This window comes from Mytilinidion resinicola, assembly GCF_010093595.1.
Source record: "Mytilinidion resinicola strain CBS 304.34 unplaced genomic scaffold BDZ99scaffold_3, whole genome shotgun sequence".
Classification (NCBI taxonomy): Eukaryota; Fungi; Ascomycota; class Dothideomycetes; order Mytilinidiales; family Mytilinidiaceae; genus Mytilinidion; species Mytilinidion resinicola.
This window is the reverse complement of record NW_022985439.1, coordinates 2335908-2358774: the sequence shown is the minus strand read 5'-3', so window position 1 is coordinate 2358774 and position 22867 is coordinate 2335908. Positions and strand designations below refer to the sequence as shown.

Below are 22867 nucleotides of genomic sequence, written 5' to 3'. Positions count from 1 at the left end.
CTCTGCTAATACAGCACCGCGAATGAGTTGTGTAAAGCTCCCCAGTCTTTTATTGCTTCAAAGCAATTCTATATACAGTACAGTATAATACATTATTAACACTCCAATCTCTATCCCTTGTAAAACGACCTATCGCCAGAATGATATCAAATCTCTAAAAACCCTCATTTCCCACTACTGTGACACCTCCTTCTCTCCAGTCCCTCCCGATTTTTCTTCTCCTATGCTAGCCCTCCTCTTTCCCTCCCCAGCCTCCTTATTCTCCTTCTCCTTCTTCTCCTTCTTCTCCCTGCTCTTTTCCGCCTTAACACTCTTCCACTCCACCATCAACGCCCCAACAATCATACTCGCACTCAGCCCCGCACTCAAAATAAACACCCTCGTCAACGCATAGTTATACGCCCGCACCACCGTCCCCAGCTCCCCCGGCGGCACCACATTCTTCAGCGCCGTCGCGCCCGTGTTAACAATCGCCTGCGTATCCAGCCCCGCAATCCCATCCAGCGCCTTCACCAGCTCATGCGAGAACATGTTCTGCGAGACGGCGAGAAACACGGCGCCGCCGAGCTGCTGCATGAAGAACATCAGCGCCATGCCGAGCGGCACGTCGGCGCGCGGCAGGGCGACCTGCGGCCCGAGGTTCGCGATCGAGAACCCGCACCCGATGCCCATGCCGTAGATGACCTGGTAGCCGATCCACTGCGCGCTGCCGGCGCGCGGCGTGAGCGTGGACAGCATGCCGGCGCCGACGGCGCACAGCAGGGGCGCGCACAGCATGACGGGGACGTAGTAGCCGAGCTTCTCGGTGACGAGGGCGGCGGCGATGCCTTGAGGTCGCGATACATGTGTTAGTGGGGTTTCATAAAAAGAGGGGGGGAGTTGAGACAGATGCTAGGTCCTCTGGTGTTGGTTAGCCTTGAGCGCCAACTCAAATTGGGTTTAAGACACCATTATCGGCGCGAAAGAAGCTAGGACGGGTGCTCAAACGCGCCTTGAGTGGGCATTCGCTTGAGTGGGTGTTCGAACACGACATGAGTCGTGCTTCAACACAGCTCCCGGAACAATGACACCAGAGGACGTTGGTATGTGTGTCAAGATCTTACGTACCGAAGACGACGAGGGAGAGGACGAGTGGCGTAGTGCGGATGCCGGCTTCCATGGCCGAGTGGCCCTGTGCGGCTTGGAACCAAATGGCGAGGTAGTAGACGATGGCCATCAGGGCACCGGACAGGAGGAACATGAAGAGCATGCTTCCGGCGACGGAGCGGTTGAGCACGACGCGGGTGGGCGCCATGGCTGTTTTTGGGGTGAACACCTCGACGGCGAGGAAGAGGATGAAGGTGAGGGCGAAAATGACGAGGAGGACGATGATTCGGGGCGCAGACCAGGGGTAGGTTGTGCCACCCCATTGGCACGCGAGGATCAGGCAGACCATGGAGGGGACGAAGAAGAGGAGGCCGAGGGGGTCGAGGAGCTTGAGTTGAGCGAAGATGGAGAGTTTCTCGCGGGGCGGGGATTCGAGGTGCAGGAAGAGGAGCATGGCTAGGATGGTGAAGCCGCCGATGGGGAGGTTGAGGTAGAAGCACCATCGCCATGTAAGTTTGCTGCTGTCCGCAAAGCTGCCACCAACGAGAGGGCCTAGCACCGACGAGACGCCAAAGGCCATGCCGAAGAAGGAATTGAAGACTGGCCGTTTGCGGAGCGGCACCATTGGGACCATGATCATGATGCCGCCGCTGAAGATGCCCGCAGCGCCCATACCAGCGATGGCGCGCCCGATGATGAACGCGATGGAACTGGGAGCGGCGCCGCACACAGTAGAGCCAACCTCGAAGATGACAATAGAGATGAGAAACACCCCTTTCGTCGGGTAGAGCTGATAGACACGGCCGGAGAGGGGGTTGAAGATCGCGCACGTCAGCATGTAGGCGCCGCCGTACCAGCCAATGTCCTCGATGGAGTGGAATTCATCCGTGATGTGTGGGATGGCCGTCGCAATGATCATTCGGTCTAGGGCAACGAGGAAGATGGCTGCATATATGGCTCCTATGATCACCCAGAACTTGAGGGACTTGGGCTGGAAGTTTCTTTCGCTGTCTGCGTTCTCGTCGTCCTCTTGGAGGGGTGGTGGTAGCTTGGCCGCTTCTTGCGCGGATGGCGCTGAGTGTGCAGAAGACATTGAATGATAATGGATTGAAGGAGAGACGATGAAATGTATATGCGAGATGCTACAGAGGTACCACAGGGTAGGATGAAGCCCAACGGCGAGCGCCGTCTTTTAAAGCCATGACGATTCGACAACGGGAAGTCCTACCTACCCGAGCCATTGGACTAGTTTCCCTCTCTTGCGTCCGGGAGGTAGAAAAGCCCGAGCTAATAGTAGGTCTCTTTAGCCATATCGATCCATGGGCGGAGACTTGTATGAACCCGAGGGACGAATTTTGTTTTTTCTACTGTGTCTTTGAACGTAATAAAGCCTGAGCAATGAGACTTTATTCTTTCAACTGCGTCTGATGAGTACATATAGTTCGAGGTGGAAGGACCGCTTTGGCCAGCGTTAGCTCTGCCATTATAGACATGTCGATGCTACAAACGAAGGCGACGATGTTTGAAGCTTTGCGGTGGGCTCGGGAAGTAGAAAACCCGAGCAGTGCAACGCCCCTTTATTGGCCTGATACTGCTTAGTCATTAGCGCCTTGGCTGATGCTCTTCTACTTAGACTTGCCCAACCCTGCATCCTCCTCCTCTCGGACACTTCAAAAGCCCGCGACAGCGTGTCCCCCCCCCGAAAGCGATCACTGGTAGGCTGGGTTCACGATTCCAGTATAGCGGTGAGTGCAAGGCTTCGAGCTAACTCTATTCATTCCACATTCCTTTCTTCATCATTTGCGACGCTTGGCCGGTCACTTTCTCAGCAATATCGTCTTGACATGTAAATATGGCGGCGTTTGTGTTCTTATGGCGAGACATCCTTCCCAAGTGTTACGATATATCAAAGATGATATCTATGCTAGACTCCATTCCTTTCTCTGAATTGAACTTTGAGCTATCAACTTACGCTTTTCTAGGCATGGCGGATCCGAATGTCATGTCCCCGCGAGCATCTGCAAAGTCGCAGCGGGTGCTTGCGTGTGTGCTTTGTCAGCAGCGCAAAGTCAAGTGCAACCGCAAATTCCCTTGCACGAATTGCGAAAGGGCTGGCGCGCAATGTGTGCCCGCGACGCTGGCCCCACGCCATCGGCGCCGCAGATTTCCCGAGCGAGAGCTCCTAGAGCGTCTCCGTGACTACGAGGGCCTGCTCCGCCAGAACAACATCAAGTTCGAGCCTCTGCATGCCCCCGTAGAAGAGAAGGCATCTCCCAGCCTGGGCGGTAGAAGCTATGACTCTACAGATGACGTGCTATCAGGAGGCCGAGCTGCGGCGGCGGATCGGCCGAAGAAAACAATCATCAAGTCTGAAACAGTATATGAGGCCAAGTACGCGTCCCCTGAGAAGCATAGGCTTAAATGACTAACATTTCCCAAGGAATTTCTGGCATGCCATGAACCAGAGGGTATGTCAAAAATGCGTGTCACACGACTTGAGGTTGCACTGACACCTGAACACAGTCTCAAGATTTCAAAGCGCAGGCCGGTGATAGCGATAATGGCGATGAGAGCGATTCCTCCCAGGACGGTATGCATGAGGCAGTGGTTAAGAAGGTGTGGGATCGCATGTCTGAGGGCAACGATTACCTTCTGTTTGGCTCACGCAAGACGAACGTCACTCTCTCTACCCTGCACCCAAAACAGGTCCAGATCTTCAGACTCTGGCAAGTTTATCTGGAGAACGTCAACCCCCTACTCAAAGTCACTCATACTCCCACCCTACAATCACGCATAATCGACGCCGCTAGCGATGTGGCGAACATTAATCCTAATTTGGAGGCACTCATGTTCAGTATCTATTGCATCTCCGTCATAAGCCTTGTCGAGGATAAATGCCAGACCCTATTTGGGTCGACAAGGAAAGAGCTTCTCGCAAGCTTTCGTTTTGGCTGTCAACAAGCTTTACTGAACTGTGAATTCCTACGATCTAGCGACCAAGACTGCTTGACAGCATTGTATCTTTACCTAGTAAGCCTATCGGGTTGTTATCTTGTACAACTATTTAACGCCTCTAGATCTCCGTTAGGTCCGACACAGACCCCCGCTCTTTGTCCTCGATTCTTGGGGCAGCCATCCGTATTGCACAACGCATGGGCATCCATAATGAATCGGCCTATTCCAAATCCACAGCTCTCGAGGCAGAGATGCGCCGAAGGCTCTGGTGGTCACTCATCGTCTTCGATAATCGCATTTGCGAGATGTCAGATTCTAAGGCCACGGTGTTGACCCCTGCCTGGGACTGCAGTACCCCTCTCAATGTGGATGATTTCGATCTACGATCAGACATGAAGAAGCCGCCAGCAGTTCACAGAAAGCCTACCGAGGCGATTTTTGCTGTCGTGCGGAGTGAGCTGCACGAATTTATTCGCCATAGCGCCTTCCATCTCGACTTTACAAATCCAGCTCTCAAGGCGATAGCTAAGAACATAAAGCACGGATCTGTTCCAGAGGACGGCGAGCTAGACACACTAGAAAAGATGATCGAGGATAAATATCTCCAAAGCTGCAATCTGGAAAATCCGCTTCAGTTTATGACCCTTTGGACGACGCGAGAATGCCTTGCAAAAGCTCGTCTCATCCAGAATTATTCAAAATACTCGGAGCCGTCGGTGCAGCAGACGGACACGGATCGCGACGCTGCCATTTCCCATGCGCTGAGCATGCTCGAGTGTGACACGAAGCTGATGACTTCTCCTCTTACCAAAGGATACCTCTGGCTTGTTCACATGTACTTTCCAGCTCCCGCGTATTTCCACATTCTCCAAAACATGAAAAAGCGACCAATTGGGAAGCATAATGAAAAGGCTTGGGAAGTTATGAGCGATAACTATGAGGCTCGTTTCAAAAAGATTGAAAATGATAATCCTATCTTCAAAAATGTGGAAGATGATAACCCTATCTTCAAAGTTTTCTCCAAGGCTGTTCTTCAAGCCTGGGAGGCGCGCCAAGCAGCTTTCAGGCAATTGGAGCACCCGCTCGGCCAACCACTGGAGCAACCACGGATCGTGTCGAGCATCCAACGCAGAGCTAGACAGATGTTGTCAAATCCACAAAATAGCAACATAGAGCAGGCCCACGATGCTCCCGGTATAAATGTCGACAATCTCACAATGCCTGTACCGATGGACTTTGGTGGCTATGGCTTGATGTACGGCTTAGACGCCCAGTGCTCCGCAGGTTCGGTACTCAAGGGCTACTATGACATACCCGGCCAGGCTCCGATGGATTTAGATATGAACCAGCTGGATTGGACCACAATGGATTGGAATCCGATGCATGCTCGCGGCTGCTGAGGGTGCCCTACACTATTACAATGCTCATCCATTGTCACGACATGACGCGCGACCTTTCACTGTGCACATATATAAAACTGCCCTCGCTCAGCTGCCTAGCTATCGGTCACGGCAGGTTCTATGGCCGCTCTTGGGACAGGTTGGCCAGAACCATAAGCCAGTAACTGAAACTTGACATGCTCCTGCTGGTCAAACTACTGGAGACTGGGAATCATGTCGTGGGACGACTACCACAGCTTGGAGAACGCGGAAAAGGAAGTCGAGGTTCACTGCTACTGGACAGCTGAGCTGGTGGTTATGCTTTCGGAAGTGCGAGTATTGCGGTATTAGAGTATTTGAGGGGGTTCTTGAAATCGACGGGGTATTTGAAATGGCTCGTGCGTAGGAACATCAAAAATGACGGAGAATGCCGCTTGTAAGGGCAATCGCATACAAATTAGCATTCTATCGCATTTTTGATGTTCCTCACACCGTATCTCAACTGATTTTGTATATTGTCAAGTCCTAGCATAGTGTTAAGGTTGCAGGAGTGCTAAGAATACGTAAGAATGCCTCCCCACGCTGTTTTTTGTACTGCACGTCCATCACGCTGCATTAAATAACACCCTTAATACTAGGGCAACAGTATAGATATATAACTTTTTTAATAAGAATTTATGCTCTAGGAGTAATATACAGTATCTTTCAACTGCTAATTCTGATTTGGGGCTTAACTTCTGTTGGAATTTATGTACATCTTGGTGAGATTAGCGTTTTCTGTTGATGCGCTTGAGAATGGTATCCGGGTGTATCCCATAGGCGAATGCGCTAGCTGAGGGGCTCCCGTAATATCCAGATTGATGTCCACTGATGGCGTCCTGTATAATCTGTTCTTTGGCTTGTCCACAGTGCAATAGCAGCATGGTAAGTGGGTGTATTAGGAATAAGGGGCCACGGGGCGTAGGGGCGAGCTGATTTTTGGTGTTCACAGCAGAATCGTTGATCTTGACCAATTAGAAATAGGCGGTGAGGCGTACGCACGAGCCATTTCAAATACCCCGTCGATTTCAAGAACCCCCTCAAATACTCTAGTGCCCACTTCGTTAAAGGCTTTTTTTCATTAGAAGATGACTGACGTGCTTTCACTCATCCATGTAGGTCTATCAAATGCAAGAAGAATTGGCGACAAGTGTCACCATGCAGTGAACAACTGTATATTACGATTGACGAGTCATCGACGCGTGGCCTGCATCTATTCTCCGGAATCTAAAGTAACAACTTCTTCTTCAAGTCACTACTTGCTACATTCTCTATATCCTCTTCTACTCGAAATCTCTACATCTTATCAATATTGTTCGCTGCTTATATGCTATACGTGCCCGTCGTGAGGAGGCTGCGGCTTGTTCAATTCTTTCTAGAAACGGCAAGTCACGTCACAGTCAAGTGGTACTAAACCACTGTCCCTGTCATGCCTTCCGGCAGTGTAATTCGAGCAAGTCAGTTGTCCAGAGAGTACATTGTACGTGGATATTCATCTTTGGTGGCGTTGCTCATCTACGTTCACTACTCACCATTAGAAGTGCATTGTATATACAGTACGCCCACATCCAACTCTGGCGAGGACGCTCAGTCACATTCACTCACAACAGCGCTTCTTCGTGAATTAACAAAGAGTGCACCAAATCACGTCTATAAAAGTCTCCCGTCAACATCACTTCTTCCTCCTTCATCCAACCCCATACATTTTCACACAACCACACACCCACAATTACTCAACCCGCCAACCACTCATACCTCACTTTAACTCTACAACCACCTTCAACCATTACACAATGGCGGCTACCGACGGAAAGGAAATGCTATGGATCCCCGCGGAGCTGTACGAAGGAATTATCATTGGCATGGAGAACTACATGCCAAACGAACGTATCGACATCCTGACCCCGGAGTCGATGCTTGCAATTAGGAACGCCCGTCTAGTGTCCTCTGCTTGGCATGACGTTGCTTGGAAGTCTTTTGCCAAGGTTGTTGCTAATACGCCGTTCTTCGCTACCCGCGACAGCATCCATGATCTGGATGAAATTTCTCAGACGAAGGTCGCCAAATATCTCGAGACCATCACAATTTGCTGTAAGATGTTCCAGACACAGCCTACAACCTTCCAAGGATCACCAGATGCCCGCAACGGACTGAGCAACTGCCTCGAGTCGCAGCGGATTTACAGGGAGTCTGCACGCCGTCTTGGCCGCCCTGGCCCTAGCCCATTAGAGACTCGTTGCGAGTTCGAAGCAGATCTCTTGAGGATCTTCCGCCGCTTCCCAAATCTGAAGCACATCCTGTACGTTCGCGATGTTGAAGTGCATATGAAGGGCTGGCCACACCCAAAAAACCAGACCGAGATCCCGTCCGGGATCTACAACAACGAGGGTGATGGGTGGTCTGCGCAATCCCCCCTAGACCCACACTCCATCCTTGAGAACATCGCCAGAGCGCTCGCGATTGCCAATATCAAGCTTGAGAGCTTCTCGAGCCCTTTCCTAGACGGAACGAGGCCCTGGCGCAATTTCTTGACCGAGAAAATTTTCCGGTACGACCCCGCCGACCGGATCGCTTTCAATGGCCTGCCGATAACCGAAATGGATAACTTCCCGAGTTTCGGCACCCTTCATGGTATGCTGCACGGCCTCGACACGTTCGCGGTTAATTACCGCTTCCCTGACGACCCTTTCGAGGACCCGTACCCGTGGAACTTCCAACAAGTCCTCTGCATCCTCGATAAAGTCCGCAAGATCGATCTCGCTATCTCGGATACTAGGCATGGAAATGGTAGCTCAAGGTTGTGGAAGCTTTTCCTGGGTGAGCCCGATGTGGCTTTCATGACAGAGGATGAATGGAGGCGGCGGATGATGCAGGGGGTACCCGAATCTTGGAACGTCGAAGATCTCCGTATTTCGTTCCACACCGCACAGAAGGTCAATGGAATCGACATGGTGGCGGCCTTGGAGCGGATGCCTCGCCTGCGCCGACTCGCGATCGGTTACGCCGATCTTGTTAATGGACAGGACTGGGACGCAGTCTTCGGACTACTCTCCGAGAAGCTAGATCTCGATCATTTCTTGCTGCTTCAGCCGCTCCAGGATGGAAAGCCGCACGAGCCCGGCCCTAGAGCGCAAATGGCGGCTGAAGCGGTGAAGGTGGTGCAGGATCCGGACTTCGTTGGTAGAACGGGCCAGCAGAAGTACCTCTGCTTCCGTAACTATGAGTAAGTGTGAGATTCATGCCCATCTCATAGTCACCCTTTCTGCGAAATTCGCATCCGGTTCAAATTTTCCTCTTCCTGATAAGTTAGCTTGATTGTTAGCTTTTAGACATTTTCTAATACACCCAACGCACCATTTGCGTTGAATACCCTAAACCTTTTCAACTTAAACGTGATAATGTGAAGTGACTACTTGTGAATATGAACTAACTTTCAGAGCTCTTAGTACCGTTTCATAAATCAATCCCTTCCCCGAGCTATCACTTTTGCTGATTACCACTTACCACATTTTCGCCGTGGCTCCAAAACGATAAAACTTTCTGCCGAAGAGTGGATTTCTTTGAGTTGTAACAGCGGCTAAGTTTGCATGGTAGGCACATCGCCAGTGGAAGTAAGCAAACATGACCCTTACCGCAAGCATGTTTGGATAATCTGGCTTTATGCGAATGATGCCGTTTGTTGCAGACCTCGTAAGATTGTTTCTAGCTCATTGTTCACTGTCTTACCCGCCAGCAACGTTCTGGGTACGATCCTCCATGGCCTATTCGTCGACAGAGGACGCTCGTTTTGGCATCATTTACTAGAAGGTGAAAGCATCAGTCTGTCGCCAAATATTCCTGCCGTGGATTCCCCTTGACTTGCTCGTAGTGAAATCGATACGCCGCATATAAAGGCCTGCCTCACACCAACATCCGTTCTTTTTTCATCAACTCACAGACACTTTCAACCACCACCACCATCCCCACCTTAATCCCATATCTGTCAAAACTACAGTCATCGTCAAATTCCAGTCTCCAATGATGGCAGAAACTCAGGGCCTCCAGCTCTCGATCGAATTAGCCGAGCAGGTCATAGTTAACCTGGAAGAGTACACTCCCCATGAGCGTATCGATCTCCTCACCCCCGAATCCATCCAAAACATCTTGAACGCCCGGCTCCAGGGCTCTGGATGGCGCTTCGCCGCCTGGCGCTCATTCGCCAAGATCATCGGGCAGACGCCATTCCACCCAACTAGGGCCAGCATACAAGAGCTGGAGAACCTTTCACGAATCCCAGAGCTCTGCATGTGGATCGACACTCTCACGATCTTCGGAAAAGCCTTCAGGAAGCGGATCGACTGGATCGAGCTAGAAGTTGCTGTACACGCAGAGGACCCCGATATCTTGTCGCATATAGCAGCACAGGAGGAGCAGTTTCTCTACGTTACTGGAGGTTGCCAGAAGGGGTATTATATGGCACGACCACAACCTGAGACCACGGAGTTCGAGCAGGATCTAGCGAGGATTCTGGCGCGGTTTCCGAAACTCAAACACCTCCGCTACGTGCGCACGGTTGAAGGCCATCTCAAAGGCTGGTCGGGAGCTGCGATGCTCTCTCCCAAAGCCTTCTACACGGACGAGGGCAAGCCATACGAGGAAGGCACTCCCGATGGACTTTAAAACCGTCGATTTTGAACCGGGTGGCCAAGGCCCTTGCTCTTGCCAATGTGAAGATCGAAACCTTTACTACTCCTTTCATGGGAAATAAGGACCCAGAGAAAGACGCACTGCTAGATGCCAACCTACTCCTCTTTAGTCCTGTCCAGCCACTCGCAGGCATGCTCCGCAACTTACATACCTCGGCGATAAACTTCAGCTACGGCGAAGTCGACTCGCCGGACCTGAGCAACGTTCTCACAAACCTCCATAATGTCCGTGTCCTCGAGCTTGCCGTCTCAAACACCAAGCCGTATGAGGATCCGTGGGAGCCGACGAAAGACATTTGGTGTACCATTCTAGCAGCCCAGATGATCAACCCGAGAACCAAGGTCTCGGATTCTCCGGAATCACTTGCGAATCTCGAGGAGTTGCGCATCTCCTTCACGACCGCAGACCTCATGGACGGGGAGAAAATGGTGGAAGCGCTGCGTAGGTTGCCGATACTCCGTCGCCTCGCTCTTGGATATGCGAGTCTTGTGACCGGATTTACGAGTCGTGTCCTTGGTCTCCGCCACGATTGGGACTCCATCGCGACGCTCTGCGCCCAACGGCTGTTTTTAGACAAGCTGCTGTTGATTGAGCCTCTGAGGAGTGGGAAGCCGATGGCGCGCCTAGGTCGAGACGGCGGAAAGCGCTTTCCTAATCTGAAGAACGCGGCGGCAGAGGTGAGGGTACGGCAGCATCGTAAGTTTCGCAAGCTGGAACGATATGTGTGCTTCCGCGATTTGGAGTAGTGCGATATCCTCGCATTCTTTTAGAGCCTGGCACTTCGTCTTATAGAAATGTTTCACTGGGAGATTTGTGGCGAACAAGATCACTGATATGTCTCACAATTCTAGACAGCAGCAGAAGAAGTGCGCCTTGTGGAAAATCCTCACAATACAACAGTTGTGTATACAAGCAATCGCACTTGCGTGGTGCGCCGCCACACGTTTGCCATCTTCGAGTGATTGTTTATGCCGACCTGCATTCTCAGACTCTGTCCCTATGCCTAGACTAATGTTCTGTCATATGCAGACGCGTAGTCATAAGGCGCTCTACTCACACCCCCGGCTAACTCTTCCCTTTCGCGCCATGAGTACTAAATTGAAAATATAATAAATATCCTGATCTTCTCAAACCTGTTATGAAACTTCATCCGTTAAATTTTCGCAGAATAATTCGGCCACCAACTCGCTACTCATGAAGCCAATAACATACCTAGGACGCACCAACTAAAAAGTGAAACTCTCTTTCGCAACCGGCTACTAGTACAGCTCTATCTGCCTTGATTAGAATAACTTAAACGCCTATATTAGCCGGCTAGACCTCTTTAACTATGCCTCTACTGAAGACGCTATTATCTCCTTTACTTGCGGCCTCTTAAATCAGTACGGCAGTAAAGGCATCCACGTAACTATCACACCTGACCCGGTGTGGATACCACTAATCCTGGCCACGATAAACAAGAAAGCTTAGAAGGAGTTTACGAGCCCGACGGGCAGGCCAGCACAGCCGAGTAAGATCGCTCTGTGCTCCGGTTTTCCTGGCGAGCACCGATAGCGCGGCGATTAGCGGACAGACTATTCATACGAACGGTGGCGTGGTTGAGAATGAATAGGATCGTATAGGTGAGGGTGTAATGAGATTAGATTCATGACACTTTATGACCTTTGTCTTTGTCCGTGTGTAAGTTAAATAATCAAGGGACTAGCACGGTAACTTCCAACACCAACACCCCCCGACGTAAAGAAGAAACCCCAATTCCTCCGCAAGTCATCTAGTTACAACATCAAGACATGAAAAAAAAGAAGAGATCTCTGCAAATTCTGCCCCTGTGCTATGAATTTCCCTGAAAGAATCCTAGACATAGGTAATCTCTACTGAGGAATCGCTCTCAATCGTGACTGAGGTTAAAACACTATTGTCTTGCTTAAGATCAATCACCGTAGCCCCACTCAAGCCCACGGAATCTCCAGAGTCCGTCGTGGCCGATGCATCGGTAAAAGTGACGGTGTTGAAGTCGCTCAGCGGCACGAGACTGCCATTTTGCTCAAAGTCCTCAACAATCCACTCCGCGTTCTGGCCTGCGAGCGTCGCATCGCTGCTTGGCGCACTCAGCGTTTGGCTAACGCTCTGCCCAGTAGTCTCGTCGGTCAGGGTAACGGTGCCCTCGGAACTGCTGCTCGAGGCGATAGAGATCGTAATGACATCTCCTTCCGAGACGTCAAAGTTGTCAAAGTCGTACGCGTAGTCCGGGTACCACTCGTACCAGGAATCGTAGGTCACACTGCCTGACGAGTCGATAGTAAAGTCTACACCAGCTTGAAGAATGGCGTTGCCGTACGTGTCGCCGTCGATGCCGACCCACGCACTGCTGGACCACGAGCTCGCGCTGCCTGTACCGGCCGAGACCGCAGGTACGGTGAAGGTACCAACGGCAGACGTGAAGGACTCTCCGGATGGTGGGCTTTCGAGGACAGCACCAGACCAATTCGAGGAGTATGAGACGTTTGCCGTGCCATTGGTTTCAGTGGCATCAGTCTTTCCAGGGACACGAATGAGGGGCTGAGAGCCGAATGTTCGTGCTGCTCGACGATTACGAGCCGGACGTGAAAGAGAGCCGCTGGCCAAAAGGACCGTAGCGAGGAAGAGAGAAAGCTTCATAGTGAAGAAACGACTTGATAAGTTCTGAGAAGTGCTGAGAAGTTGTGAAATGCTCTGGACAACTGAAGACTGGAGTGCTCTGAACTCCTGGAGGAGAATTCTGGCATCTTATATAGTTTTATACCCGTGTAGTTCTGCATGCGACATTGTGGGCGGAAATTGCGTACTGTATTCGCCTTCTGAGTGAAGACGGGGCTTTATTTCCTCTTCCACCATCATGTCCGGTCGACTCGCAGTCGTGGCCCAGTAGTATCGAGTATGCCTTTCGAAATTGGAAGCTTGATATTCACCCTTGGCGAAAGCTCTCCAGGTATGTACGCCACCGTGACAGGTCCGTTCAGTTGCTTGACCTGCATATTGAAATGCCACAACTGGTATAGTAGCTCCGCTAGACAAGATAAGAACCGACGGGAGACTCGCAGACTACAGGTGGCGCTGCACGCATGGAGCGTCAAAAGCTTATATCTACTTAAACTTCCTGGCGTATAGATGAGAAGGGTAGATCGCGCGTCGAGGTAGCTCTTGATATCGTTGTGGGTGTCTATGATCCGTCCCAGATTGAAGTCAGCTCCATGCAAAACCATAGGTCTTTCTAGTGGCCTGAAGCTCTTCCGTAACGCCTAGGTATGTCGCCGAAGTGAATGTCGCCGAAGTGACTTGCAGGTATCGAACGAAGTTCAAAGCCGGCTGAGGATACCATAGTCGAACCATTCTGTTGGATCTTAGGTCCGACCTTCTATGTTGAGGTCAAGATCGGCGTTTGTAGCCTGCTGACTTTCCAGCCGCGAGGAACATCCCGCTCAGCAAAGACATGCTGCATGAGCCCTTGCAAATATCCCCTTGATGTCCAAGGGATGTGCCGGATAAATGCGGAGCGATCGTCTCAAGCTTCTGATTTGCCAACCATACGGAGTTGCCATATATGACAATTGCTTGCCATACATGACAATTGCTTGCCAGACATGACAATTATTATGACATTCTTTCTGATGCAAGTGACAGAACAAATGTAACCTTAGGGATCTCGCAGTTGAGTAGGCCTTTAGACGTTGAGTTGTTGTAGTATTCTGCTTCTGGAAAATTGTAACGCTCAGATCTCGCGACTGATCCGACGAGATAGGGTATAAATGGTACCTACGACAATAGAATCGTCCGTGCGGTATCGGCAACACCCTCCGAACCTCCACGGGAGAGCGACTTAATAGGATGCTAACGCTGCGATGGCGAAGATCTTTGCGGGCATGTCGCACTACTGTAACGTAGGTAGCATTGGAAACGGGAGGCTCATTGCTTAGTGGAATAAGCTTTCGGGCGGTTACCTAGGACACTTTTCCAACGGGCGCGCAACCAAATCAAGATAGCATCGGGCTCTTCGGCGTTAGCCTTAATCCCTCCGGTGGTGTGGGCCGGCAGTTTCGGCACTCGAGTTGTGCCACCAGTGCGCCTGGTTTAATATATCTGAAGCTTTGGAGAGAAGGTGGCATCGCAGTGCTGCCCAGATGATAGCATCTGGAGTCCGCGAATGTATCAGTGGAGTGGGGAGATCGGCGGAGATATCGGTGGAGAGTGCTTTAGGACTTGTTGAATCCTATCGTCAACAGCCTGTTCAGGAAGGTTGCTAAGGTTGCAACACCAAACCCTGGAATTAGGAAATGGTCGGATGACCAGGTACCGTAGGACTGGACAGCTCAACCAAGTGCCAGTAGCAGGATACATTCGACTTTCACCAAATGTTTCCAGTAATCTCGTCAATGGGCAGTCGTATTTTTGCAGTCACGTGATCTTAATTCTTTAGTTCGCGAGTTGCCAACAAGGGGAGACGACTTTTCTTCACTCAGGAATGAGAACCAAAGAGAAAGGGCGGTATTTTGGAACGACTTTTGTGAGATCTCATCAACTTACACAAGCTCCGCGATGCCTGGCAACGCTCAAGAGGCTAAAATAGGTGCTGAACCCCATTTCACTGATGTGGACTTTCAGGTTCAGATTTCGAAATCGGCACTTGCCTGACAATCAAAAGACTTGGTTCATCTTAAAGGCCGCTCGGGCGTTCTTACAAGGTGAGAATGGTTGTGAAATAAAATATTGAACGGGTTAGACTTGAGATGTTTGGAATAAGAACTCTGCTTCTATTGATGAAGCCATGGGGGCTGAATATATAGAGAGAGAGCCGGAGTCAGTCCAGCTGAATGACAACCCCTGTGCAGCTGAATGATAACCCCTGTGCAGCTGAGAATTGGAGTGAAGGAAGGAGAGGACCCTTGTGGAGCTGAGAACGTAGTACTAAAAGGAGAAACAAGCGTCCAGGCTGACGTGTATAGAGTTGGTGAGTTTTAGCCAACATCCTAAGTGTTAGGTAATTTCTTGAGTGAGAAACTATCAATCTAAATGCGCAGGATATATAATGCGTGTGAGTAGGCTTTTTAAGCCGTATCGCTGATTATAGTTGGTTCTCGTACGGCTCTACTAAGCCATACGCTATTACAAAGAGGGCTAACTATACGATACGAACACGTACTCCGTCACAAGGTGTTGGTCTTCCCTTAAAAACATGCCCAGATAGTCTTGGGCTCCGAAAGTGACGGAGTACGTGTTCCAGCTAGCCTACGGAGTATGGTACAGACAACTCGGCTAGCCCAGTATCCGATAGTTAGCCCGGCTAGTACCAACGGAAGAGTATATATACTGCGCATGTAGATAGATAGATAGTTCCCCACTCCAGACATTACCTAACCCGTTCAATATCCTGTTTCACAACCATCCTCAGAAAGGGCCACGACTTCAACGGTCCCACCAATCACTCCAAGTAAAGAGTTACTGAAGTGCACCCCCTGGTGATCGCTCGGTATCTACCCGTTGTCAGTGAACATAGATACCATGCTGTGGTTGATGATGCAGCTGATGATGGTAGCCTATGCTAGCACTGGGTGCCTACGTTAGTATGCATTAGTATATGATAGCTGGAATACTCTGGAAGATTCCATACAATATCTATATTACCAATCATCGCCACTCTCATTTCCTTCCCACTATATATACAGTCCGTACGTAGTCAATACAACATATGCCATCTTCACTGGAGTCTCCACTGCTACGAGATGACGAGACACCAGGCACTGAAGATCCAATTACACCTGCATCGGCTGATGGTGCCTCTCGTCTCCTCCTTCCAACTAGAGACATTTCTAGTCATGTGTATTGTTTGCCGCTAGACGTAACTTTGTTAATCTAATTGGGCTTTCTGCGGTATCAGAGTCGAAAATTGGTACCAGTCGTCGGATCGAAGGATGGAGAAGATCATGCAGGATTGGCTTCCACGCTATAGCGCTCCTACCTCTCTATTGGTTTAGTCAGTACCAAGGGGCTAACTAACGTTAAAGAAGCGGGACTAGCGAGAACCCAAGAACATGCACGCCAAGAAATCTTCCATGAACTGGACCTGGGAAGCCATGAGCCGGACCTGAAAAGGCCGCCCAACTCTTGCAGGGCGGGCCGACCCAGTATGCATCAATCAGGCGGACCTAGATGAAAGATCATCAGGTCATGCTCATGCAAAACATCTACTCCGATGCTCCTCACGTACTGGTCTAGCTTGGCCCTGGATTTTGACAGACAAGGACTGCGATTTCGAACATCAAGGAACTTGTCCGCTGTGTTGAAGCACCTGGTCAGCTGTTTCCCAAAGACAGGGACCAGGGGTCAGAGGTGTACCTTGAACGGGTTCAATATCGTCGCGAATGCCTAGCCTTCTTTTTCGGGCTTCCCTGGGTTTCTCCCGACTATGGACGTTTCAAGCAGTGTGCCTTGCAAAAGACACCATAGTGTTCTGTGGAACTTAGTTAATTAGGTTTTCTGATTTGTATCCTGCGGTGCGTACGGATATACGGCTCAACGCATAGACCCTAACGGGAGCCAAATCGGCCTAATAGAACCTAATAATAATAATAATAATAATAATAATACGGCTCAACGACCTCTTAAATTTTTACTGGAGGCTTTACGACTGTCGGCTTGTTCATGATTGCCAAAATTCCGAATCCCCGACCGGTCAGGGTACTGGATTCGGTCTCTCAACTTTGCCGTGGTTGATTTAGACAAGAACGGTCACCAATCCCCCAGATAGAATCTACGCGCTGCTGGGACTCGCTAGTGGCGCAGCTGTATCGATGTTGCGTTCGAACTGCGATGAGTCGATCCTGGTCACATATATCGAATACACTTATGCGATGCTGATAGATGACAACGACCTGAGCATCTTATCATGTGTCGAGCGCGACGTACATGACGTCCAGCTCCCATCTTGGGTTCCGGATTGGAGGTAAACCGTGCTGACGTCGTCTCTTGCCGGCCCAGACTCGTTAGGCCAGATTCGCTCAAGTTTTGACAGTATGAATCGAAGGACCGATTACGACGCCGCCAACCTTCGAAACATGATGGTGGACCCTATGAAGCTTCACTTGCACGGTTGTCGGATTGATGAGGTCATCAAGGTCATCCCGCTAGAGTCCCTTATACGCAATATCACGGATGAGGCTTGGAGAAGAGAAAACAACTGCATGACACCAATCAAACACATAGCACGCCTGACGCCTTTCATAAGTCCTCAGAATTGGCCAACTGGCGAACCAGTGGAGCCAGCCGTCATGCGCACTTTATGCGCCGACCAGTTTCCCGTCTCGGAATTCTTAGTCGAAGATGAGAGGATGACTTGCTTTCCGTCTCACAACCAACGGAACTTGGAATCTGCTTGCTTCTCCGGTCGGCCAAACGCGGATGTTGGTCCTCAAACGGAAGGTCTTCCAGATTTAGAACCTTACAATGGGAAGGAGTCGATTGCGGAAGATGAGGATGTTAAAAGCCTTTATACTATTCTTTTTCGACTAGAGGTGGGCGAGGTGGCTATAGACCCTTATACCTCCCGTATACTACCCTTTCATGGAAATCGCTAACGGAATCCCGGCATAAACGAGACTCAGGCGCGTGGTAGGGTCTTATTCGTCACCGCAAAAGGTTATATGGGATTGGCCCCAATGCGTACGCAACCTTTGGATGAGATATTCATGTTACGGAAGGCAGAGGTGAAGGAGGAGTTCAGGCCGATTGGAGAATCTTACGTTCATGGAATCATGCAAGGGGAGCTGTGGAACGATACAAAACCTGCCTGTGATGGAGAGGGAGAAAACCAGGCCCCTGCTTTCAAACCAGTCACCTTGGTATAAAAGCAACACAATGCGTACTTGGACGTTTAACGACTGGCCGAGATAGCGCTACTGAAAGAGAAACGAGCGAGATTTGTACACAGTTTAAGCTCCTCTAAGGGAGTGCAATTGCTGAATATATGCTAGGTTTTTGGTTTTGACCGAATACACGCTCTTCAACACAGGAAAAAGAGAGCGCTGGATGATTGGAACGAGCTTCTCTGGCTCGCGGATTCTAGATTTGCTTCTCAAAGGGGTTCCGAGGCAGTCAGAAGGCCCATCTTCTGAGCTGGTGATGAAGAAAGCGGTCTGTGAAGGATGAAAGAAGCCTAGACTTTGACGCTAAGCGGGCAGCTTTGGCGTAGGTTCGGAAAAGACGGAAAAGGCGCCACTTAGGTTTGGATGGCCTGTAGCCACAGGATACACGATCATTTTAAGATGAAGACAAGGAAAGCCGACGCGAAATCAGAAAGCGCAATAGTAGATTTCAAATTCCACAACACGGAAGAATGTGTTGCCCAACCTGATTAGCCATATTCAACTCCTGGAATGAAGCCCCTCAAGGTTCCAAAATATTCCCTTGCGGTTTCGATAGGAACAGACAATCAATATCCTAATCTTCTAAGCCTGTTATAAAAGATTGTTCTTGTGATATAATCGTATAAAAATCTTCCTACTGGATAAAGAAAGTGGTCGAATCCATCAAATCTTCGCAGTATAATTCATCCACTAACTCGCCACTCATGATGCCACTAACGTAGGATGCACCAACTAAGAAGTGATAATCCCGTTCGCAACTAGATACTGATACAGCGCTCTCTGCTGGGCGAAGTATGAACGGTACTGGTGACCCAAATATAATGGAAACAATGTCACCTTCGCGGCTATCCGGGACACATATGCCAAAGAATCCGCCCTTCGTTAGAAAGAATGTCCGATTATTAATACACCGCTCTAAGCATAGTTCATACTCGTTACCCTGAGCGTCGTCCTCGCTGCGGTCGGCGCCAAGTGGTGATACTCGCTGATTCAAGAGATTTAGATAAGCTTCTTCGTAAGTTGAAGGCGCAGCATCGTATCCAGACATGAACCGCTTATTCGAGATCAGGGTTCGCCAGAGCGGCTCCTTTCTTTTGAACTGCTCTATAAGAGCAGCGGTAGAGGGTCCAAAATGAAAAGGTCGCTCTCTGGCTTCAGCCGCTCGCGACTCTATATCTGGAAGCTTCTCGACCAACGAATCGAAAGAAGTCCCAAGTGGAATTACCCGCTCGATCGTGTCAACGAGGAGTCCCTCGACCTGGAGCGTTCTACCGTCCTCTAACACTCTTCCATTGTTACAATCTGTACCGACTCCTGAGACGCTGATACCCGCTGGTGGATGGAATTGTATGCCGGAAGGCTGTGTCGCTTTTCCAGCCACTTGACGCGAGAGATCAGGAACCCAAGTTGGGAGGCTAGGCTGCGCTATTGTTGATGGAAGGGAGTTGATATGAGGAGCAGCCGCAGAAGTACCTGGGAGGAATGCACCTGAGAGGAAGTATGGACCTTCTCCTCTAGAGAAGATGTGGGACACGGCATCCGCGTAGACGGCGGCGGTTGGTTTCCGGTAGTCAATCGGGATGACGAAGCTGTTCTGCGGGTCTAATGCGTCGGGCTCTAGAAGGCCAAGAAGGCCGTAGACTCTATCTCTTGGATCGGTAGACTCTGAGGTCCTCGAAATTATGAGTAGTTTCCACAAACTTTCCCCGTTCCGAGTCCGCACGGCGTCGTGGAGGTCTTCCAGGACATCGATCTTCAACTTGGCGAGAACTTTGACAGTATTATCGTCACTTACATCGTTCGCATCAGTATCAGGCATAGTACCATCCAGTCTCTTATAACCCCCATCTTGCACCTTTTGCCTGACCATACCTATCTCGGTGAACAAAGCTCTGGCAATGATCTTACAAGCATCGATAAAGACCGACCAAGCCACAGACTTCCACCCGCACGCCACCAACGGATCTTGCTTCGCCATCGCCAGCTCTTGAAGAATCCACACGCGCGAGAACCACGGACGACGATCTGCGAGGCTGTAGAAGGCACCGCTACATTGCCGCATCAACATCTGTCTGTGCCCTGCTTGCTCCTCGTCATATTGATGGCTGCTTGGTGCAACGATGTCTCCTAGAGCATCAAAAACAGCGTTGCTATCGTCATCTTCATCTCCAAGCCATATGACCACTCGTTCAGCAGATGCATATATATCCCGCATCATAGCAACTTGCTGACTCCGCTCTTCTAGGTCTGCTTGGTTGATGCACACGGCATCTACCCAGAGACGCAATGGATGGCCTCCGACCGGGGGACGGAGGTGCCGTAGAGCGGAAAATAGGCTCGCCGTTACCGGAAAATTGCAGCCGTCGAGAGTTATGACAGTGTCGGGATCGTTTGGGTTTACAGGATCACCCCAGACATAAGAAAGCGCATTAAAGACGGGCCTGGTGGTGAGCCTCGCAGTTGAAAGATCACATTGGAGCGGATCGTCTGGACAGCCTGGCCAAAGAGTGAGAACACGGATCTCGTGAGCATGGTGGTTGAGAGCAAGGTAGCAAAAGCTGCTATATGACATGACCTATCAGGTGGGAGGCTTGACGCTCTTTGTACATACGTGCTTTGAAATAATACAAGTGTTGTTAAAGTAGAAGTTCATGAGAGGTGTTGGAGAGCGCCCCTCGGCTACGGTGTACTATAAACCAGGATTGGTGTAGTGTGCCGTACTTCTCTTCTTGGATCAACTATTCACCTTCTTAATCATGTCTTAACTTTGCGAATCACTCAACTCCACTACCAGCGCGGCTGCTAGACATCCTAAGCGAGTTACTCAAGCGAGCACATGCACGTGATCAATGGGACTTGCAGGTTTGCACGCCACACGAACAAGGTCATATTTTTTACGTCATTGGACAAATGCAACTACGTTCACGCTAAGAGGTACCGGAAAGGCTTTATGTAAAGTGGCTAATGCGCCGTCAAGCTGAATAAACCGAGCACCTTTTCGGCCAGACGCTGGTCCTACTAGGCAACATCTCACCAGGAGAGTATACTTATCACTCAAGCAAGCTCACTCAGGATGATATCGGCAGCCTGCTCAGCGATAGCATAAACCGCGACCTGGTAGTGCGAAGCAAGCGGCTGAGGGATCTAGAATGCATTTATTAGCTTCATGGGCAGCTCAACCATGGAAACGAAAACTTACCACACTAGCATCAACCACCCTCAGTCTCTGAACGCCCTTGACTTTGAGCGAACCATCAACAACGCTTCCCATAGCAGCCGTCCCGCCAGGATGAAATACGGTAGACCCGCCGAACTTGATCCGTTCATCGATTTGCTCATCTGAAGCATCTAATCCAAGGGTCGGTAGCCCGGGGGGAGTATGTTCTTCTACCACAAGTTCTTTTCCTTCTGGCGTATCGTACATGAGTCGAGTGTGCATGCGGAATCCTTCACGCATAACGTGCTTGTCTGTCTCCGTGGCGTAGTAGTTAGGGTCGATGACGGGTTGGGCGGCTGGATCACTTGAGGCGAGAGTGATGGAGCCACGGGAGGTGGGTAGGCAGCCCATATAGTAGGTCATTATAGAGTTTCCGTCCAGAGGGATTTGGAGCCCTTGCGTCTCTGCGGCGACAGCGGCGTAGAGAAGGTTCATCTCTAGATGGCTTCGTGGACCTTTCAATAGGGCATGGTCGTCTGAAACTGGGCCTTCATCTTTTTCGATGGCTGCTTTCAGAGGTGCGGTGGGAATAGGTGCTGTGACCAGCCAGTCAACTGGTCCTCCTTTCTCAAAGTTGGGACCAGAAAATGATGGAGATCCGAGAGCAAGCCCTTTCTCTGGATGGCGAAGCTTCCAGTATCTGAAGAGCATCAGATGGTCGTGCAGGTTCTTGCCGACTTCTGGGAGGTTGACGGATGTTTCAATGCCACGCTGGGAGAGCTGTGCTGGGTCGCCGATGCCTGAAAGCTGGAGGAGTTGCGGCGTACGATAGGCGCCAGCAGAGACGATGACTTGACCATCTGGTTTGATCATGTGCTTCTCTCCATTGGCCAACTCCACGCCCTCAGCAACATTCTCGCTGCCCAGGAGAATGCGACGCACGAGAGTGTCGGTCAGGACTTTGACTCCATCAAGTGGATAGACGGAGCTGGCGATCTGTCGCTTTCCATCTCGCCAGTTCTCGACTAATTCCGCAATGCCCTGTGGATGACCGTTGTTCGCATCGAGTACGTATTTCAGGCCGAGATGAGACCAGAGCTTGAGAATGGTGTCTCGTAGGGGAAACTTGCGGCCAGAAGAGCTGATAGATGCGGTGTGCATTGGGCCATCAAATCCATGTTGGGCAGGATCGGCGTTGGGGTCAAAATGGTGCTCAGAACGCTTGAAGTATGGAAGAAGGCCATTGTAGCTCCATCGCGGATCGTTCACTTGCTTCGCCCACTCATCATAGTCGAGGGCATCACCTCGAATCCAGCCGCCGGTGTTGATAATGGTGCCGCCCGACAAGCCCTTGATTGCGCAATTGTAGCGGGGAAGGCCATTGAGATGTTTCTGGGGAGCGGTCATGTACATCCAGTCGAGGTCTGAGCCATGCAAAAACGCAGCTTCAGCAGGATTCGAGATATGCGCGTGATTGGTGACATCGGGGCCTGCCTCTATGAGGAGAATGGAGAGCTCTGGTTTGTTCTGGTGCAGTCGAGAAGCTAGGACGACGCCAGCAGTGCCGCCGCCGACGATGAGGATATCCGCCATGTTGATTTTTGGTTGCAAGACTGTTCTCCGCGAGGCGTTGTATGAACCTCTCCAGTACGTTGATGGGATTTCTATAA

The 22867-nt window shown here is 50.5% G+C and overlaps 9 protein-coding genes across 9 annotated transcripts; 5 read left to right on the top strand and 4 right to left on the bottom strand.

Annotated features, from left to right (window-relative positions):
• Positions 1-39: 39 nt before the first annotated feature.
• On the bottom strand, positions 40-2179 carry BDZ99DRAFT_435645 (MFS general substrate transporter; the record flags this gene model as incomplete). The annotated part of the gene is made up of 2 exons (XM_033717491.1): positions 40-827; positions 1108-2179. 2 exons carry the CDS (start codon positions 2177-2179, stop codon positions 175-177), a joined length of 1725 nt encoding a protein of 574 aa, XP_033582315.1. The 3' UTR covers positions 40-174.
• A 909-nt stretch (positions 2180-3088) lies between these two features.
• Positions 3089-5441, top strand: BDZ99DRAFT_378049 (uncharacterized protein; the record flags this gene model as incomplete). The annotated part of the gene is made up of 3 exons (XM_033715094.1): positions 3089-3477; positions 3642-4116; positions 4164-5441. 3 exons carry the CDS (start codon positions 3089-3091, stop codon positions 5439-5441), a joined length of 2142 nt encoding a protein of 713 aa, XP_033582314.1.
• Positions 5442-7252: 1811 nt separating this feature from the next.
• BDZ99DRAFT_516082 (uncharacterized protein) lies at positions 7253-8686 on the top strand (the record flags this gene model as incomplete). Its single annotated transcript, XM_033725036.1, has 1 exon — positions 7253-8686. One exon carries the CDS (start codon positions 7253-7255, stop codon positions 8684-8686), a length of 1434 nt encoding a protein of 477 aa, XP_033582313.1.
• A 793-nt stretch (positions 8687-9479) lies between these two features.
• Positions 9480-10118, top strand: BDZ99DRAFT_516081 (uncharacterized protein; the record flags this gene model as incomplete). The annotated part of the gene is made up of 1 exon (XM_033725035.1): positions 9480-10118. The coding sequence occupies one exon, from the start codon at positions 9480-9482 to the stop codon at positions 10116-10118; it is 639 nt and encodes a 212-aa protein (XP_033582312.1).
• A 114-nt stretch (positions 10119-10232) lies between these two features.
• BDZ99DRAFT_194256 (uncharacterized protein) lies at positions 10233-11032 on the top strand. Its single transcript, XM_033713184.1, has one exon. The coding sequence runs from the start codon at positions 10277-10279 to the stop codon at positions 10889-10891; it is 615 nt and encodes a 204-aa protein (XP_033582311.1). The 5' UTR covers positions 10233-10276; the 3' UTR covers positions 10892-11032.
• Positions 11033-11806: 774 nt separating this feature from the next.
• On the bottom strand, positions 11807-12803 carry BDZ99DRAFT_409207 (putative aspergillopepsin; the record flags this gene model as incomplete). The annotated part of the gene is made up of 1 exon (XM_033716537.1): positions 11807-12803. The coding sequence occupies one exon, from the start codon at positions 12801-12803 to the stop codon at positions 12000-12002; it is 804 nt and encodes a 267-aa protein (XP_033582310.1). The 3' UTR covers positions 11807-11999.
• Positions 12804-17191: 4388 nt separating this feature from the next.
• Positions 17192-17752, top strand: BDZ99DRAFT_516078 (uncharacterized protein; the record flags this gene model as incomplete). The annotated part of the gene is made up of 1 exon (XM_033725034.1): positions 17192-17752. One exon carries the CDS (start codon positions 17192-17194, stop codon positions 17750-17752), a length of 561 nt encoding a protein of 186 aa, XP_033582309.1.
• A 619-nt stretch (positions 17753-18371) lies between these two features.
• On the bottom strand, positions 18372-20913 carry BDZ99DRAFT_194222 (HET-domain-containing protein). The gene has a single exon (XM_033713183.1). The coding sequence runs from the start codon at positions 20610-20612 to the stop codon at positions 18675-18677; it is 1938 nt and encodes a 645-aa protein (XP_033582308.1). The 5' UTR covers positions 20613-20913; the 3' UTR covers positions 18372-18674.
• A 181-nt stretch (positions 20914-21094) lies between these two features.
• Positions 21095-22790, bottom strand: BDZ99DRAFT_379028 (putative glucose dehydrogenase; the record flags this gene model as incomplete). The annotated part of the gene is made up of 2 exons (XM_033715130.1): positions 21095-21184; positions 21240-22790. The coding sequence occupies 2 exons, from the start codon at positions 22788-22790 to the stop codon at positions 21095-21097; spliced, it is 1641 nt and encodes a 546-aa protein (XP_033582307.1).
• Positions 22791-22867: the final 77 nt, after the last annotated feature.